The sequence below is a fragment of the Mesoplodon densirostris genome, chromosome 13 (genome assembly GCF_025265405.1).
Source record: "Mesoplodon densirostris isolate mMesDen1 chromosome 13, mMesDen1 primary haplotype, whole genome shotgun sequence".
NCBI lineage: Eukaryota > Metazoa > Chordata > Mammalia > Artiodactyla > Ziphiidae > Mesoplodon > Mesoplodon densirostris.
The window spans coordinates 84,423,338-84,444,076 of NC_082673.1; the positions used below are offsets into that span (position 1 = coordinate 84,423,338).

The 20,739-nt window shown below is 40.4% G+C and overlaps 1 protein-coding gene across 1 annotated transcript in view; it reads right to left on the minus strand.

Moving 5' to 3' along the window:
* Positions 1-369: 369 nt before the first annotated feature.
* Positions 370-20,739, minus strand: part of DNAAF11 (dynein axonemal assembly factor 11) — a 63,192-nt gene continuing 42,822 nt past the window's right edge. Inside the window, exons 12-13 of the mRNA XM_060115736.1 lie at positions 6,894-6,979; positions 370-710 (exon numbers count right to left, since the gene is read on the minus strand). Of these exons, the coding sequence (XP_059971719.1) occupies positions 533-710; positions 6,894-6,979 (264 nt within the window). The 3' untranslated portion in view covers positions 370-532. The remainder of the gene's footprint in view (positions 711-6,893; positions 6,980-20,739) is intronic.

Genomic DNA, 20,739 nt, shown 5'->3' on the forward strand with positions numbered 1-20,739 from the left:
AAGGCGACTGAAAGGGAATCCGACTTCAAGGTGTCTCATTTCCAACCTCATCTTCTTGCCATTATACCTCGCCATCAGAGAAAGCAGACACGTCATGAGAAGAAAACAGAAACACTGCTTAAAATCACCTGAAAGCATTCCAACTTGATCTGAAATTACGATTTTAACTTCTGAGCTTGACCCGTTTGCCGAAGCACATGTTTAATAATCAGTGCTTTAATCCACGACTTCATCTATCTGCACAAACAGGCAATTCTGAGATTTATAATCAGCGTGTCTCTATAATAGTTCTATGATTTACTGAACATTTTCCCTAGCCAACACTTTACTGTAGACAAATGATGTTATAGCATTTTGAAGGTACACATTTTAATTGTAAACCGGTTTGAGAATATTAATGTACAAAGTAGGACCTAAAACATTGGAGGAGTAATATTGAAAATAACTGTGTTTACCCCAGAAACAACATACACGCACTCTGCACTGAGCAAAGCTGGGTCTGGCGGGTCACAGTCAGTGCAGCTTGAAGTTTTCAAATCAACGGAGGCACTTCGGGATTATCTTCAAAGTCTGGATCTTCCTCGCTTGGTATAATTTTGGGTTCAGCTTGAACTCTTCTGGGCGTGTGTTTTTTCTCTTGAACTATGTTAGTCACATCAGGGAAGGCACGCTTGCTGGGATCTACTTCTAGTCTCTCCATTTGCTGGCTGCTACAACAAAAAGGGCAAAGGAAATTGAGATATCATTTTAAAGTAAATTTCAAGTAGATTTAACTCATTCATTCATTTGTTCAGCAAATATCGGCAAGTACTATCCCTGGAGCATGGAGGCAAAAATAGGACCCCATCCCTGGTTTCAAGTAGCTTAGAGCCTAGGAGAAGCAAGAGTCGACCCTTGGAGAAATAAAGTGCTAAAGAGCGCCGCAGGACCGTGCTGACGTGCAGGCAGGTGGAGGAGAGGGCGGCTGGGAGACTCTGCTTACCTAAGATTTTTTTGATAATTGAAATGATACAGCAGGCCATGCCCCAGAGCCAAGATCAATAATAGAATCACACCAGGCAGTTCTCACTCCTGAATGGAGCTAATCAGGCTCCTGTACCCTGCTGCTTCAGACCACCCAGCCTGCACTACAAGTTCAGGTGCACACCAAGCTTAGCCCACAGTTTCCCCTCCCACAAGAACCCACTCCTCCGCTGGCACTCTGTCCTTCCAGCGATAGCTGGAGCGAAACGGACCCAGGAAGCAGCTCCGCTGGCCACTGAGTCCCCTTATCACCGTCATAGAGAAAACTCTAGATGATACAGTCACAGGGCTGCTTTATTGGCAATTTCCATTCCATAGGCCTGGAGTTGGACCCAGTAATCTGTATTTATATAAAGTTCTCCCAGGGATATTGATGATTTAGAAATTATTTTGGAATCACCACACCATTCATTCATCCAGTTATTCAACAGATATACCTTAAACGCCTGCTGTATTCTAGTTGCTGTGCTAGACACCAGAAATAGCATGGTCTGTGCAAACAGACAAGTTCCTGGTAACATCTAGGAGTGCAGTGCTGTGCTCAATAGAAAAGTTATCATACCGTCATGTAATTGTCTCATTACCGACCTGTTCTCCCTATGACTGACATCTTTGAAGCAAAGGTGTTGTCTTTTTCATCTTGTATCTTTGGCGTATAGCTTTACCAAATAAATAGTTGTTGAATAAATGAAAAAAAAAAGTTATTATTGTGGATTAACGAAATTAAATAAGAAATTATCTCTGACCTAAGGAATATCACACTCAGTCTAATCCAGGAGCTCCAAACCCATGTCCTCAGACCAAACTCGTGCAGCAGACACAATCTGGTGGGGGAAGGGGGTCCGATTTTCTTTGGAAAGTGTAAACGCTGCTGTTCTTACAGCCCTCCCCCTCACTCCTGTAATCTGCGCAGCCCTTGAAAGATTTGACTTTTTCATTCCTTAGTATTTTGACTAATACTCCTGGACCTGCTGAAGAAAAATACAAAGTATAGGGCTTCCCTGGTGGTGCAGTGGTTGAGAGTCCGCCTGCCGATGCAGGGGACACAGGTTCGTGCCCTGGTCCAGGAAGATCCCATGTGCCGCAGAGCGGCTGGGCCTGTGAGCCATGGCCGCTGAGCCTGCGCGTCCGGAGCCTGCGCTCCGCAACGGGAGAGGCCACAACAGTGAGAGGCCCGTGTATAGCAAAAAAAAAAAAAAAAAAAAAAAAAAAAAAACCCAAAAAATAAAACCTCCAAAGTATACAAAGACGATAAAAGGGCATTTTCTGAAGTCCCAGATTGTACACTATAAACAGTGTTAAGAAGTTACAGTTTTCAAAGACTCGCATTACAGTCACTATTAACTATAGCGTACTTTTTAATTAGTCTGTTCTTATTAAAAGACTATGATATCTATGGCTTAATTAAGTAAATAGCTAAATTCATCTATTATAATTATGCTGTCCTTGACTTTGAGGAAAAGCAGCCCATCTCCACTGTAGGCATATCTCATGGTCCATAATTTCTGGATCTCAGTAATAAACTATGAGCTTAGCTAGTATGTATATAGTTATCTGCAGAGCCCCTGCTTCAGATGTTGTGAGGAATAGTTTGCATGCAGGGCTTTAATGACTCATGAATCTCTGGGTCTGAGGCACCTGAGGACCACACTCATCCCCAAAATAAAGAGGAGAGGGGGGCTTTTCTCCCTGGCTGCTTCTTGTCCCTATGTCACAGGCCTAAAGTGACAGATGCCCATTGCTGGTTTTACCTGCCACCTGGCTGTCAGACCAGAACCTCTGGCACCTACTAAGAATAGCTGGAAGACAGAATGAATAAATTTATTACTATGGAAGAAAGCAAGAAAAAAGAAAATGTCTAAAATCAGTAGGCAGTAGGCGTAAAATACATCAACGATTGACTCCTTCTATTAAAGAACATAAAGAAATGATAATCTGTTGGGCTAGCTTATTTGGACCGAAGACTCCCACTGCCCATGAAAAACTTTACTGAGATCGTGAAAGATGTGGTAAGATAATTAGGATCCACGAGGTCAGGATTCAGTGAAAGGAGGAACCCAGAAAGGGGAATGGAGGCCTGAGACCACCTTTGCCCTGAGGGCATTCGGTGAGCCCCTAAAGTCAGGCTTTGGTCTTGCTGGATGTACAGAGTCTGGGGACAGAGGGCCAGGCCCTGAGCATGCCAGGAGGGTAGTCTAACAGGGTGCCCTCTCCCCAGTAAGGGTGCAGTCCCAAAGGGCTTCCCCCTCCTGTACGAGTGAATGAGAGGTAAACCCCCTCTGCCCATCTCCCCAGGGGGCTGTGAGGGGAGGTGCCCCCGTGGGACAGAAGAGGGCTGAGTTGTCACCACAGGCTGGCACTTCCATGGGTTTATAGCAGCTAAAAAAACAAATAAACCCTCAATCTTGAACTTAGACTGAAGTGGTTCTAAACTAGCAGTGTCTTTAGGGTCTGCCTCAAAGCACACATCAATGCTCCCTGGCAGAGAACCTCCTGGACCTCTGAGAAGCCCCCAACAAGGCAGCAGATCACAGGAAAAAGTAAACAAGCACTCAAATAAACGGGCACTCTGCATAACAATCAGCAGAAGCAACAAGAACAGAAATAGAGACAGAAAAACTTCAGATAGTGACTAGGAAAGCATGAATTATAAAACCACTACACTTGTGTTTAAATAAAATGTTCCAGACTTGAGAGTAAAATGCTGAAAACTTTCGGTCTGGAATTGGCAATAAGACAAAGATGCCTGCTATCACCCTCTTTTCAACACTGTACTGGATTATTTCCCTATGCAGTCATGCGCGAAAAAGAAAAGATACAGGTTTGGGAAGAAAGAAAGCCATGATTCTTTGCCATATATCATCAGGGAAATGGGAGTTAACACAACAATGAGACACCACCACACACCTATTTAGAAGAGTGCAAATCCGAACACTGACAGCACCAAATGCTGGCGAGGATGTGGAGCAACAGGAACGCTCATACACTGCTGGTGGGGATGCAGAATGGTACCACCACTTCAGAGGACAGTTCAGCAGTTTCTTACATAACTAAACATACTCTTACCATATGATCTAGCAATTGTGCTTCTTGGCATCTACCCAAAGGAGTTGAAACGTTATGTCCACATAAAAACCTGCACAGGATGTTTATAGCAGCATTATTCATAACTGCCAAACAACTGGAGCAGCTAAGATGCCCTTCAGTGAGTGAATGGATAAATTAAACTGTGGTCCATCCAGACAATGGAATATTATTCAGCATTAAAAAGAAATGAGCTAGCAAGCCATGAAAAGACATGGAGGAACCTTAAACGCATATTACTAAGGAAGAGAAGCCAATCTGAAAAGGCTACGTACTGTATAATTCCAATTACATAACACTTTGGAAAAGACAAGATTATGGGGACAGTAAAAAGACTAATAGTTGCCAGGGGCTGCGAGTGGGGAGAGCGGAATGCATAGGTGGAGCACAGAGGATTTGCAGGGCAGTGAAACTACTCTGTGTGACACTATAGTAGTGGATACATGTCATTATACATTCATCCAAACCCACAGAATGCACAACACCAAGACTAAGCCCTAATGCAGATTATGGATTTGGGTGCTAATGACACATGGATGCAGGTTCACCAGTTGTAACAAATGTTGCGCTCTGATGGGGGATGTGGATAACGAGGGAGGCTGCGCCTGAGCTGGGGCAGGGAGTATATGGGAAATCTCTGGGCCTTCCACTTGATTTTGCTGTGAACCTAATAAGACTGCTCTAAAGAAGAAAGTCTAATTTTTAAAAAAGACACCATGAGGGGAGTAAGAAGGCAAGCCCAAGAATGGGCTACGTTTTATAGTCCCAGTTCCACCACTCAACAACTTTGCGATCTTGGACAAATTGCTCAATCTCTTTGAACCTCAGTACATGAGGACACGAGGATTTATACTGCAGTTATTTTGAAAAGTAAAGATAACACATAGCATCATATAGCACAGGGTAGGCACTCAGTACTCAATAAGTCCATTTTTGAGGAAGTTGTGTGTTTTCCTTCATCGTACAGTGTAACAGGACCACAAGAGTTCACTGGGTCAGTTACCTTCCCCAAAAACAGGACCCCATCTGGTCCCAATGAACATAACTCTCCTTCCCTTTATCTTCTCCCTCTATTCACTCTGTCTCCACAACATGAGGAAAGGACCACTCAGGCTATGAGAGGGTTGAGGGGCCTGTTCCGACCTCCCTGCCCCCAGTTACCGCTGCCTCTGTAGTCCTTTCCCCCAAGCCAACAACCTGCCTGACCTCGTTCCCATGTGCAGCATGTATAGGAGGCCGTTTGGTTAATGGGTTGCCCAGCCAGAAGCTGAGATAATGTGTGTAAGGAAGTTTGTCAATGATTAAGGAGCACCACAAACAGCCTTCCCATCGATGGATTATGAATGGTCGTGAGGTGATCCTTTCTCAGTAATGAAAATGAAAAAGAAAGGCTTTGTGAAGATACTTCAGGAGGTCCTATTATGACGAATTGCACTAGGATATCTCTAATCATCAAGTGTAATGACGGTTTTCCTGGAGTCTTGAAAACCAGCTCCAAACTTTGGCAATGACTTGGTTTCCAATCCCTGTGATTCCTCATAAATTAGATTCAAACTCTTTACATGTGTTGATGCCCCTGGGGGTTAATTATGACTGTGAAGATTCATAGTAGTCCTAATACCCTTGATTCTCTGTAAATTACACATGTATCTGAAATGGAAATCACTGAGCTGGGAAACATGAGAGTGGCTTTCCAAGGTTAAAAACAGCAACCCGCTTTTCAGAAGGAATTCAACTCTATACCTGTTGTTTAAACAAACCCCGTGTTTGAAAATCTCTACAAAATTTGACAGTTGTCTTTGAATATATACGAATGCCTGATGGCTTGTATTATGCAAGACATAAATATAGTTCTTGTTCAGGTATTTTTATAGTGATAATTCTAGCATATACATTTGTATCTCAAAGATAGTTTGCCTTGGTCCAAAATAGATTTTGCCATCTGGATGGTACGAGTGTGGAAATCATGGCAAGGGGAAGGAAGGGTGAAAGAGCTGGGATGCTCATTCTAAGGAAGAACTGAGAAATAATGAGAGCTTTGTCTGCAATACTCTAAGGATTGTCACTGCTTGTGGGAGGTGGGCTTTGTTCTGGGGTGTCTCTGGGGGCAGAGCTAGAACCTTCAGTTAGGAATCAAAGAGAAGCTTTCAGACACTGGGGGAATATTGAGAATGTCATGAATATTCTCTTGAGAGGGTGAGGATCCTTTTGAGAAGGAAGATTAAGACAAGCCTGGAAGGTGACCTATGATTGACAAGAGGACACGGGGCCTCTTGGTCCTTGCAGCCCTGAGAGTTTTGGAATCTATGGCATGATACATGGGTCATAAAAGGGAGGCGGTGTGAGCAGTGTTATGAGCAGGGCTCAGCAGAGTTGTCCCAACAGGTCACAGCTACATGACCTCCGGACATTCCAAACTCCTCCCTCCCTCATTTTTCTCGTCTGTAAACTGAGGGTAAAAATTGTGAGGATTAAATGCATTACTATGGGTAAAGCACACAGAATGGTGCCCAAAACAAAGCAAGTGCCCGGTAAATGTAGCTGTCGTTGGTGTGGGTATTGCCACTTTTATTATTGTCACCGGAATTTGGAACCTAAATATACACAGATCTGTTTCTGAGCCCTACAAATCACGAGTCTAAGTTTGGGGAATAAACATTAATGTTCATGGTATGAATCCTTTTTAAACTTTCAGTCACTGTACCTATTTGGAAGGTGCATTCTAGCCACCAAATGACAATGAAGAGAACTCTAAACAAAGTTAAGGCGGGCTGAGGGGAGGGCACCTTTTGTTTGTCTGTTCCCTGCTGCTGTCCAGCGTGCTTTTCACTGGCTTTGATGTTCCTTGACAACCTGTGATTATTTCGCCCACCTAAAACAAAAACACAGTACATAGTTAGTGATACATTCTCTCTGATACATCTTCAAAATATACACTATATATTTTTTAAATGTTAAAACATTTTAATTTCCACTACATATTCCATGAAAGAGTCTGACTTTAAGTCCCTATATGGGGCATGAGAAAGCTCCAATAGTCCCCCTGTATCCATGAGGATGCGTTCTAAGACCCCCAGTGCATGCCTGAAACGACATAGTACCAAACCCTGTATATAGTATGTTTTTTCCTTTACATATATACCTGTGATGAAGTTTAATTTATAAATTAGGCACAGTAAAATACTAAAAACAATAACTAGTAATAAAACAGAACAATTATAGCAATATACTTTAATACATGTTACAAAATTATTCAGATTTGATACCTTTTCCATCTTAACTAAGCACCTATCACTCACTGTGGCCATAAGTTTTGCAATTTGAGGTACGGCAGCAAAACCAGCATGAATTTCTTTTTCCTTCCTCACAATTTCACGGGTAGAAGAAATGTTCATGCTGCAGATCTTAGTAACCTCAGCATATGATTGTTTTTCTTTCCTTATTAAGTCAGGAACTTTCACCTTTTCAATTAAAGGAAGCACTTTAAGCCTCTCTTTCCTCAGTTTCAGTTACCCATGGTCAACAGTCTGAAAATATTAAATGGAAATTCCAGAACTAAACAATTCATATGTTTAAAACTGTGGGCCGTTCTGAGCAGCATGATGAAATCTTGCACCATCCTGCTCCACCCTGCCCAGAATGTGATGTGAATCATCCCTTTGTCCAGTGTATCCCACCAGATCCTTAGTCACTTAGTAGCTGCCTTGGTTATTGGATCAACTGTGCTCGGGTTCAGGTAACCCTTAGTTTACAAAATGGCCTCAAAGCGCAAGAGTAATGAGGCCATTGGCCAGAACCCCAGAAAGCCTAGCCCATTGCTTATCACATGTATGCTTCAATACATGGACGGTGACTGAGCAAATGAAGCAAGGCATCCTTGTCTGGGGGACTAAAGCATCAAATCTGGGGAGGTGAGTGTTCTTTTCGCCCTTGATGGCAATCCGTCTCCTATGTGGTGGTACAAGCATCCGTTTTTTTAGATAGTGCAGTTGTATATTTTTCCATCATATTTTATAAAAATTCAATCTGTGCGTGTATGTGTGATTTAGTTCAGTCCCTCCCCACAGACCTCATGGGAGGGCCTATGTGCAATGCAGCAAGGAAAGATCTGCTTAAACACCAGCCTTTCAATCATGTATTGAACACCCGACTAGGGAAAATACCTTTAAGCATCACCAATGGTTTGTGTGATGGCCAGACTTTTGCTGAGACTCCAGAACAGAAAAAAACAACAAATGCTGCATGTACCAAACACAGGAAGTTTCAAGGCTGGAAGAGTTTGTTCAGAAACATTTTTTAAAAGGTATATTCTGCATAACAAAAACATGTAGAAGGAAACCATGGAAGAGCAAGCAGTGGAAGCCACCAATGCAGTGTTCACTGGATAATTAGAGGAGGTGACTCACGGAAAGGATCGCTCAGTGAAGCATGTTTTTATCATCATCAAACGAGATTTGCTTTGGAGGCAGCTAATTCCAAAATGATGTATTTGCTATGTTTTAAAGTCTATTTCATGCCCATTTTACTGTTTTCCATTCATTTCTTGCTGGCCCATGATGTTACATTTTTAGATGTTCATGTGCCAGGGTAGGAATGTTTACGCTATTTAAAGTGAAAACTTAACTGTTGTTGTTGTTTTTTTTTCTTTTCTCTAATTGAACTAGTGTGATGGATACAAATATTTCCCCCATGTTCCTGGCCTATCCATAAAGAAATGGAAATGCTTTTCAGTTTCTATCGATGCCAGTTCTGGTTTATTAAGCCACATTAATGTCCAATATGAGGGCAAGGAAAGACAGAGTTGAGGAGACTAAACAGTGATGCCTTGCAGTTGAGGGAGCAGAGAGCGGTTGTAGGTGTTGGGGTAATGAAAGCTGGCACCTTCCTCCTGGGGTGTCTCGGGGGTGAGTGGGGTCAGCAGGACCTCCCTCTGAGAGGCATGGCGGCAGGCTGTCGGGGAGCAGTGCTGTCCAGGAGAATTTTCTGCAATGATGGAAACGTTTCGGGCTGTCCAACACGGGGCCCCAGAGCACTCGCAATGCTGTTAGTGTAACCGAGACACTAAAGTTTTCATTTTATTTCATTTTTAAGTAATTTTATTTTCTACTGACCAAGCCAGAGAGATGGAAACATGACCAGAGTGAGCCCCAAACCTATGCGTGGGCTGCCCAACTCTTCTTCGGGAGAGAAGGTCATCCATCCATACCAGTTACCCCTAATTTATCTGAGGTCCTTGACCACGTGGCCTTTTCAGTTCTGGAACTCTCTGCTCCTTCCTTGACATGCCTGGGACCTGGAACTGAGCGTGAGAACCCAGAGCCTGTGTTTCAATCTCTCTGATCAATGTGGGGTGTAGGCTGCTCCCTTAGCCCAACTCAGGACGACTTACCTAAAGGACCACGTGAGCCACAGAGCTTGGGCAGGCAGGGGCTGGGGCCTCTGTCGGGCCAGCATCGCAGCTCAGCCTCTCCCCTTTCCCAGTCCTGCTTCCTCCCCTCCCCCAGGTGTGGATCCCCAGGCTGCTTCCCAGCAAATGTTCTGTAAGCGCATCTCCATCTCAGGGTCTGCTTCCTGGGGAGCAGTGGCATCTGAGAGCTTTTTTATTTTTTAATATGTTAATTACATTAAACGAGACCAATGTTACTTAAAATTCATGAAAACGTCAACTTTAATTAAAAAAAGCTTTTGAGCCAAAAGCACAAGTTTTGTATTGCTTCATGCTATAAATGCGCTAATCAGAATGGGGGCACATGCATAATTAGAGTCTTACAACACCCCATCTCTAACACTGTTATTTGTCCCATAATAAGCTCAGACAAAGATTCTCTGTGTTTATGGAAATGCAAATAGAATCGCAAATTTGGAACTTTTCTTCACCAGGAATTTGCTATGTACCAGAATCTCAATGTGTTGCTTATTTTTAAAAGACATTTTCAGCTCATTTAGTTTCAAATGTTCTTTTAAGTTTAAAAGTTAGGGGGAATTAAGAAATCAGCAGTAAGAAAAGTATTAACACCAGCATTCATATTGACAACAAAATTCATCTTAACAACAATATTTATATGAATAGCAGGAAAAGTTCTTCTGATAAGAGATCTAATTTTCCCAAGTAGAGGGCCAAAGTTCAGAATTCCAAGGTACTGAAATAGTAACATGTGGTTTCCCTCTATACCTGCAGCCTAGTGCTACTCTTCCTCTAGAAAACGATGCTCATTAACATCTAACTTCCTATTCATTTGTACGAAGTGTGTTTAGGGATGACTAATGGAAGAGGTGTAAGGGCCAAAATATGTTTAATAAATTAGACAAGGTGGAGCAAATGGTTTCCTGAATCCATAGAGGGAAATGTAATCAACTACTTGAAAATTCAATTGTGGGATAGGCACAAAGGTACAAATTAACATTTTAATAATATTAGGTTATTTTAACGCATAGATTCATACAATTGAAAGTTGGGAGTGAACACGGAGGTAGGAATTGAGTCCCCTTTAGTTCAGAAAGCAAATGACCCTTCAAAGCCTTTCGTGACAGCTGGTTTTCCAGCCTTGGTTTAAATAGCACCGTGGGATGGAGTCCCTTTACCTCCCTGGGGTAGCAGCCTACACTGAGACCATCTACATTTACCTTAACATGTACATGGCTGCTTTACCAACCATAAAAGTTACTAATGCCAAGAAATCCAGGCTACCTACGTGAGCTGTGTAAAAATACAGTACACAGACGTGAGGGAGAGAGACCTACCTCCCAATCCTTATATTTAGGTTGAACCATAGAAATTACCAACATCTGACTATTTTTTGTAGGTTAAAAATTTTTTTTTAATAATTAATTTATTTTTATTATTTATTTTTTTATTTTTGGCTGCATTGGGTCTTTGTTGCCGTGCGCGGGCTTTCTCTAGTTGTGGTGAGCCGGGGCTACTCTTCATCGCGGTGCGCGGGCTTCTCATTGCGGTGGCTCCTCTTGTTGCGGAGCATGGGCTCTAGGTGCACGGGCTCAGTAGCTATGGCTCGCGGGCTCAGTAATTGTGGCTCGCGGGCTCTAGAGCACAGGCTCAGTAACTGTGGCGCACGAGCTTAGTTGCTCTGCGGCATGTGGGATCTTTCCAGACCAGGGCTCAAACCTGTGTCCCCTACATTGGCAGGAGAATTCTTAACCACTGGACCAGCAAGGAAGCCCCTTGACTATTTTTGACCTAGAAAACCGTGATTTTCCACGGTTTAGCTTAATAGTTATTTACATGAAGTTACATGAGAATATGTAAACAATCCCTCCATTTCAGATGAAGACTTGCTAGTGGGAAGTTACAAGTGAATGGACAAAGAAAATGGAATATAATGGAAGATATGTGTTACAAAAGAAAATGTAAACAATTGACCTTTTAACTTTTTCTTGTGAATTTCCCCTGGCTTCTTAAATAATAGTATTCACGAGAATGTGAAGTAAATTTCTCTTTCTCTTGGATTTTCATTTTGTATCACAGTTTCAACAATTACCTTCATTAAAGCTTCTCAAAGAAATATTTACTGAGTATCTATTATGCACCAAGCATAGGACTGAGCAATAGATATGGAATGATAGATTTAAAAATTATCCCTGATCATCTCATGAGAAATAAAGACACAAAAGCAATTAAAATACACTAAGAAAGTGCAGGTGATAGAAATATGCGCAGACTCTACAGAAGCCCAAGGGAGGGAGTCAGACTGGGCGGCGTGGGGAGCAGTGATTGAAGAAGACTTACTAAGGATGTGATATTCGATGTGAATTTTAAAGAATAAGTGGGAATTTGCCAGAAGATGGAGATTATGAGATGAAGATTATATAAGGAATTAAGAACATTCCAGAGAGAGAAAAAAGCATAAACAAAGACTGGAAGGTAAAGGACCACATAAACGAGCACCGAATATTAGGCGGATAATAGCTAGAAATAAGGCTGAAGAACTAGGCAGAGGTCAGATCTTGGGAGACTTTAAGGTGTTTGGACTTTGCACAAGAGGTGATGGGGACTTTTGCAGTATTTTTTTTTCAGTGACATAGGTATTCATCTCAGCTGAAAGAGCAACATGCTAAACGCACTTCCTATTTTCATTAGCCGAAGCGCGTGATGTTAACAAGAATACTAAGTCCAGTGGAGTGAAGGCTTTTGAAAATGTCTCTTTCCTCACTAGATAAAAATATAATTTTATTTCTTTTTCAACTATCATAGTCAAGTTCCCCCCCACCCCAACTCTACTCTGAAAATACTAATGACATACAATCCTGTTAGGATACTGTCTAAATGTGTGTAATGGCCAGCAAACTGATTGTAAGAACACTTGTAAACAGTTGGCTAATTTAGCTGTTCTTTGGGGCTTCCATTCACCTACAGACTCCAGATATATGCATATTTCTCTAGCTGCCCACTGACTCTCATGAGGTAGGTTTTAGACTCTGCATTCAGGATCACCAAGTACCTATACATCCTCGTCAAAGGGGACATTTGCATGAAGCAAAAATCCATTATCCACAGCTGCCCCAGCATGGAGGAACATGAATGTTAACATGAAAATTAAAGGGGGATTCTGCTGAAATAGATTCAAGATTTATGAATTGGCTTTTACCCTCTTCAGTCCAGGCCTCTTCAGTAGTTTAATGAGGGTGTGCCATGGTGTCCAAACTCACAATACAGGTTCTGAGCTTGTTTGTCGTCCTATCCATTTCTGGCCCTGCTCTGTTTGTTACAGGGAGATGGAATCCTGCAGGCTTCGTTCGTTATCCAGCTTCCCATGTCATCTGGCTTCCAGCTGGGCTTGGCCAATGGGAAGCACTGGCGGGAGGCAGGGGGACCAAGAAAGAGAGACTTCGGGTGCTTCTCCCATGATCTCTATTCACGTGAGCAACTTCTCTAGCAGCGGCAGAGTCTACCCTGTGGCTGTCCAAGGTGCCTGCTGCAGGTCTGGCTTCTTCCAGGGGACCCTAGGGCGTGGTTTCTGCCAACATCACCTCCTCCCTCTGTCCTGGGAGTGGTGGTGGCCCGTAATGTTACAAATTTCAAGGTGGTCTTACTCTCCCTTCTTTGGCATCTCAGATCTTCTGCTATCTATGCAGTACATTTCCTGAATTCCTCCTATAAATTCCTGCGTAAATTTCCTGTATACATAATTTTCAATACTTAAGTGTTTCTTGATCTTCCATTAGATACTTATTGATTTACTCCATGTTCTCAAACTGCGGGGTGCTTGTTAAAATACACATTTCCACACCACCTAATTAGACTATGCAGATAGTGGCCTGGGAATCTAGTGTTTTGAACAAACTCTCTCCAGGTGATTCTTAGGATCAGGCAAGTTTTGAAAACAATTTTAGCTGATCCCACGGCTTCTAGCCCTTTTGGATGCAATTCATGTATACAACCCACATTTATGGGATGCCTATAACATCCCAGGAACTGGACCAGGAGCTATGATGCTATGGTGAACCAGAAAAGCATGGTCACTGCACTGATGAAACATCCTCCATCATCACTAAAATGATATACTTTGATCTATAGATGAGAGATAATAATTGTCTAATGTACACACAGTCATTTAATGGACTGATTTTAGATATTTCGATGGTTTACAATGTCTCATAATTATACTATGGTGTCTACCTGTATACATAAATTGGTATCATATATCCATTTTATTAGGAGAGAGTAAAAAATTAGAATTATTAAGTCATAAAGTACTTTTTAAGCTTGATATATGTTGACAACTTATTTTCGAAAAGATTAAATCATCCTCTATTTCCTCTAGCACTTTATGTGAGTACTGTTGAACCTTCACAGGTATGGAATTTTATTGATTGTTTTGCTAGAAAACTGGTGGCGGTTCTGGAAAGGGGAACCAAATAGTTGGGGAAGAGGGATGGAAAGGATGTTTGCTCTACTTGTAAACTTAATACTTTGGAATTTTGTCCTGTAAACACATTATCTACATATTGTTAAATTATTTAAACAAGGAGGCCATGAGACTGAGGGAACTCTAATACCATAGACTTTTTTGTGCTTTTTTTGTAACCATGATTTACCTCTTTTCTATTGGGCTTTGGTATTTTTCTGAAACACTTTCATGAATTTATATGTGATATTGATATTATATCTTCTTTGGTCTTTTGTGGTGTTTTTCCTCAGCAATGGGACATGTCAGCATTTGAAAAACTGTATATTGTCTTGATTATTAGTTTATTGTCTGTTTTCCTGCCACGAAAATGTAAACCCCAGGAGGAATTTCTGTGCTGGGTACATGACAGGCCCTCAACAATTATTTGTTCAATAAATTAATAAATGGATGAAATATAAATGAACAATAAATATTTATGAATGGTGGTTTTTGACATACAGCTTTGGTTAAAGTAACCAAAACTATTGCTTTTCCTTGGTGATTTCTGCCATTGTTAGCCAATCTCTGCAGAGAATAAAAGTAAATATTTACCTTTATCTCCACTTATATATTTATTTTTATTGAAGTATAGTTGATTTATAATATCATATTAGTTTCAGGTATACAGCATACTTTTATTTCTTTTTTAAAATATTTAAAAATAATATTTAATTCTTTAATCCATATGAAATTTTTTTGGTATAAGGTGTGAAATAAGATGACAACCTGATATTTTCCTAATTAACCAATATCCCCCAATCTTATATAAAAATTAATTTGAAATGGATCATAGACCTAAAGGTAAAAATGCTAAAATGATAAAGCCCCTAGAATAAAACAAAAGAGAATATCTATGAAGCTAAAGATTTCATGGACATGAAATAGGAAGCAACAATCCAAATAGAAATAAAATAATTCACATTAGCATTAAATCTAAAAACTTCATTTTCTTACTGAATTAAAAATAATAAGCACGTGATTGGCTGGGAAAAATATCCAAAAAACTCAAGCCATGATAAGTAGTTTTGGGGTTTCATTCTTCAACTAATATTTATTTGGTACCTAGAAGACAGGTACTATTCCAGACACTGGATGAATCAAGGTCTCTACGATCATGAACCTGACACTTGGATGGGGAAGACAAACCATACAATACTGAACAAATCAGATCGTTTCTTACAGTGATAAGTACTGTAATAACAATAAGCCAGGTAATATAACTGAGAAAAATGACTGATGGAATGTAGCTGGCCACATTAGCACTGATGATCAGGAAAAGTGCCTGTTTAAAGGAGGCTCTTTGTATCACCTGTGTGATACAAAGGAGACATGTGTGAAAAGAAAAAGGGGGCAGAGTGCACTTAGCAAGAAAAAAAACAGCAAGTACAAAAGTCCTGTGGTGGGAAGTAAGGCTATTGTGCTCCAGGAAAGAAAAAAAAGCCAAGTCTGGGCCATAATGAGAAGAGGAAAGTGGAAGAAGAAGATGCTAGAAATGCAGGCAGATGCTAGCTCGTGCGGAGCCTTCAGGGCCACAACAAGGAAATGTGAATATCACTCCAAGTGCAACGGGAAGCCATTGGTGGTCTTTAAGAAGAATAAAATGAACTGATTTATGTTTTGTTTTGTTTTTTTATTTTGCGGTACGTGGGCCTCTCACTGTTGTGGTCTCTCCCATTGCGGAGCACAGGCTCCGGACGCGCAGGCTCCGTGGCCATGGCTCATGGGCCCAGACGCTCCGCGGCATGTGGGATCTTCCCGGACTGGGGCACGAACCCGTGTCCCCTGTATCGGCAGGTGGGCTCTCAACCACTGCGCCACTAGGGAAGCCCTGATTTATGTTTTTAAAATGTCACTTTGGCTTCTGCATGGAGAAAGTATCAAAGGGTGGAAAGAACAGAATCAGGGAAAACAGGGAGAGGGCATCAGAGGTGGTCTGGTTGGGAGATGACACTGGCTTGGACAGGAGTGAAGAGGGAGATGGTGACAAGTGACTGGATTCAGGGTACATTTGGGCAGTAGTGCCAACAAGATGTAGGTTGAGAGGGTCAGAGATATGTCAGGGATGCCTCCTAGTCTTTGACTTGGCCAGCTGGGGAGATGATGGTGCTATTTTCTGAGACAGGAAAGACTGTGAGGCAAAAAGATCTGCAGAAGGAAATCATGGGTTCACTTAACCACTTTAAATTAGTCATGCAGATTACAAATTGGTTTGTCAGTTGGCAGCTGCATGTAAAGGGTCTTTGATTCTAAAGCCTGTATAGTTTGCTAATGTTTACATTTTTAACTTTCCAAGTAATATATATTTTTTATTCCTTTTGTGGTTTAATCGCATTTTAGGACAGTATTTTGAATTTTCCAATTTTATTTGTTGGTTTACCCTATTTCATACACAATTTTATTTCTATTGACTTGTAATTAAATGTAATTTCTATAATTTTTTCATTTGGAAATTAAAGTGAACTTTTCATAGGGTTTTGTCAATTATGAACTTTTTAAATGATCTTAATTATATTATTCAAATAATAAATGGTCCTACTTTTTGTTGATGATATCAAAGACAGAAATTGGTCATAAATCTTCCAATAGAGCTGATTCTGTTGATTTTCCCTATGTTTACAAGAACTTATATTTTATACACTTAAATAATGTACTTATAATAAATATAAGGTCGTGGATCTTTATTTTATATTATTTTTGTTACTATAGAATAATCCTGTTCCATTAAATGCTTTTGTGCTTTAAATTTTGTCATCTCTGATATTAATCTTGTCATAACTACTTTAATTTTGCTTGCATTCAGCTAGTAGGGCTTTATGCATTCTTTTATTTATATATTTCCTGTGTCTTTTAGATTCTTGTAAACTGTATAGCGTAACTGATTTTACATCAATTACTTTCCTACAGATTTTCTTTTTATGTTTCCTTCCTCATGCTTTTCAATTCCATGTAACTGTACTGACTTTGGTTTGCATTTATTTTCTGTAATACTTTGTAATTTACCTATTTTTATTTAATTCTACTCAATTTCCCTAAAAACATTTATATTAAATGTTAACATGAATAAAGCATAATATATATATTTGGGGGTTGTGAAATAGAAAATATTTATAAGTTTGTTCTCCCCACTCACACTTTTTCAATTTTCACATTTTAATCTAAGTTGTATAAATCACATTGTTTTCTTTTTGTACCACCTTCACTACTACTTCCAAGGAAAATAATAACTTTTGGAATCTTTTCGAAATCTTATTCAAAATAAAGCTATTTCTATAAGATTATAGACTTTTAGACTAATACTTTAGGAAGATGACAGTGTCTCAGTAGCCGAGGACTCATGGGTGAGGGATGTAACAGGGACTGGGGAATGAGAAGCCCTCATTAGGTCTTCAGTTCAAGGTGACATAGCAGGAAGAAATCACAGCCTCAGTCCTAACCTGCAAAAGGATATCCTTAGGGTGTCTAATTCAGTACACATCTTCCTTTTTTTTTTTTTTTTGCATTTCCAAGACCCTACCATAGGTGTCTAGCACACAGTAGGTACTCATTAAAATACATGGAATATTTGAATGAGCGAATGAAGGCATGAATGGCAACAGATTAGAACTAAGAGCAAAGACCCCTGGAGATGCTTATTCCTGCCTATTCTGTCTACAAATGGGGAAGAGGCAGGAGTTCCGTGGGCTGCAGCTTCATGCATGCTGGGCCCTGTTGGTGCTGGGTCCAACTAGTAGAGGAGAGATTCAGGGAACCATAGAAAATCCTAGCAGCTATGACTGTGACAGTAGTCTCTGAGTTAGTAACATAATTTCAAGTTTAAGCAGAAGAATGAGAAACTACTTAACAAGTATCTGAGTCTGTTTGAAACTGGGACTTAGTAACTGGGGCAAGGGCAGGTCTGGGTTTGCGGCGGTGACAGTGGCTTCAACAAGGAGACAGGACCTATCATTTATTTTTCGCTTCCACAGTAATTTGCACAGTGCTTTATTCATACTAGGTACTTAATAAATCTTTCATAAATTGAATAAATATTTTAATTGATTAATTAATAATTCATTAATTGTCTAAAGTTTTTCAGAATTTTGCAGAAAGTTTTCCATTTCTGAGTTCTGCCACCTTATTTCCATGGTGTGGCAAGCCAAACATGCTAAATCATTCCCCCATCTGATTAATAACTTCCATATAGTTCATTTATGGATGCGGCATGTTTTTCCTCCACCATCATTTTGCTTAAGTATACACATTTAATGTCTTCACCCATGCCTCATCAGTAATTTCTAAAAACGTCTCCACTTTTTTTTCTTCATAAAACTTCCAAACTGTCTAAGCCCATTAGATAGCAACCTGTCTTGACATAAGCTCGTTGTTTGATCTGGAGGGGAGGGGAGGTGTGTCAGTTACTGGCTGAACAGTGCCCTTCAGTGAGGCCCTGCCCCACAAATGACATAGACGACTGCCTAGCAATACTTAAGTCACCTTTAGAAGAACTGGGGCACTTGTAAATTATCCACCTTCTTACGTATTTCTGGTGTTCATATTTATTAGTTAATTATCCATAATAATGGTGTTGAACAGTTAAATATGCAAAGCACAGATTCCTGCAAAGGAATACTATTAATATAAAACTTTGGAATCAATAAGTCTTTTTTATTTTCCTCTGGCATTAGAGGAAGTTGGTATTTATACCTAAATTTACTGTTGACATTTGAACAACTTCATGATTTGTTAACTGTTCTGATTGACTTCACTCAGAAAGGCACATAATTCACTGAGCCTGTTAAACAAAAATATTCCTTTAAAGAAAAGCTCTTTTTTTTCTCTTTAAAAAAGGTCATTAATCCACAATTAGAAAATATATAAATTACTTAAAAACCTTTGAACAGATAAAAATACCTGGATAAGTCAAACATTTTTGAAGTATATTCTATTTCAAATAAAGACATAATTGGTAGCAAAGAAAATTTAAATTTTTGAAAAATTGATCAGAAAAATAAGAAGGATAAGAACATGGGCTCTGATTCCAAAGATACCCAAGCTGTCTGAGGAAAAAATTTTAAAGGTGCAATTACTGACATTTATATGTAAAATCAATATTGACAGTTGCACAAGACAGCTTCATGGCTTTGAAATAAAAGGAGAAAAAAATCTATCAAACGGTTCCTTCAAAATGCTTTTGTACTTGTAAAGTGCAATCTTATTTGACAGCTCACGCTGGAGGATCATACACACACACAGCCTAAGATTGCAAATGATATTTTATTAGGTTAGGACAAACATCAAGAATGATAATGATGTTTTAAAAGAAAAGAAAATATCCTTTTAGAATCTTACTAGAGATAGTCTCAGTGGGAAATATCCTCCATGTACATGAAAAAGTTCACGATTATTCTTGTTTTTTCTAGGCCAGCGATAGTTCAGAAGTGCTGGCAAGTTCACATCACCTCATTCCCCACACCCCGCAGCAGGGAACAGCCATCGACCAAATATTCTCAGCGGTTGGTTACTACTATCCCAGTTCCATCACCGCTGAGGTAGAGTTATTCTGAAGCACGTGTTTTGCACTGTCTCCTAGAGCTTTCCCACTGGGGGTGCTGACACTTTGTCTTGACTGCCTTTCCTTCCCTACTCCATGACCAGCACCCCCATACTTCCCAAATAAACCACTGTACTCATCTCCCTATGGAGGCTTCTGCTTCTGGGAGGCTGCAAATTTAGGATGTGTTTTACAGTTCAAATGTGAGTCTGCATCTCACAATTTAGTCTCTGCAACAACTGTGGGACTCTCATGTTTCCCTCAAGGAGGAAGAGTAGGAACGTGGTATAACCAAATTCCAAAATACCGACTAGGTTTCTACTGGAATCCTGCTCAAGTCTCTCTGAGCACCTCGTTTAATTTTCATGGTGGGCTGGGTACTTATTTGAAAAAAGATTCTCTATCTCCCTCTCTCTCTCTCTCTACCTACCTACCTATCTACCTACAATTTGAGTCCGTGGATGATGTTAACTTCTAGATGCCTGGGTTTTGCCAGGCATGTGTAGATGGAACTCATTACCTTGACTCAAGTTCAAGGCCCAGTATCAGGGTCATTTCAATAGTCATTTAGACAGCCTGTGAGACTTTCTGAGGCCTGGCTGGCTTCTAATTCACCTTCCTCCTGGGTTACAGTCCTTCAGAGTCACATCTCAAAGTGTGGGTGGCTTACCATCCATGCTAGCCTCTGGACTTTGACTTTTTTCTTCTCACCCCTGTGTGGTCACCAAAAGCATGGTTTATCCTCTCAGCCATTCCTTCAGGATCAGTGGACAGTAATTGCTCACTATCTCATCACTATCAAGATGTCTTTAAAATATGTAGTCTATCTTCCTAAATTTTCTTCAGTGAGGTTGTTGTTCCCAATTACCTATTTGGCAACTAGCTGCTGATGGAGGTCCAGAGATGTTATTTAAAGTCATGAGATTATGTAGGGAATGAGTATAAATAGAGAAGACAAGGGGGTCCTAGAAATAAATGACATGCCAACTTTCAGAGGCCTGGGTAGGAGAAGGAACCAGCAAAGAAGCATCCAGTGGCAGAGGGCATCCAGTGAGAAGGAGCATCTGACATAAGAAGAGAATCAAATGAAAGCGGTGTATCTAATGCCAAGTGAACACGTGTTTAAAAATGGAGGGACTGATAAATGGTGTAAAAAGCTGCTGAAAGGTCAGATAAGAAGAGGATGGGGCCTGACTG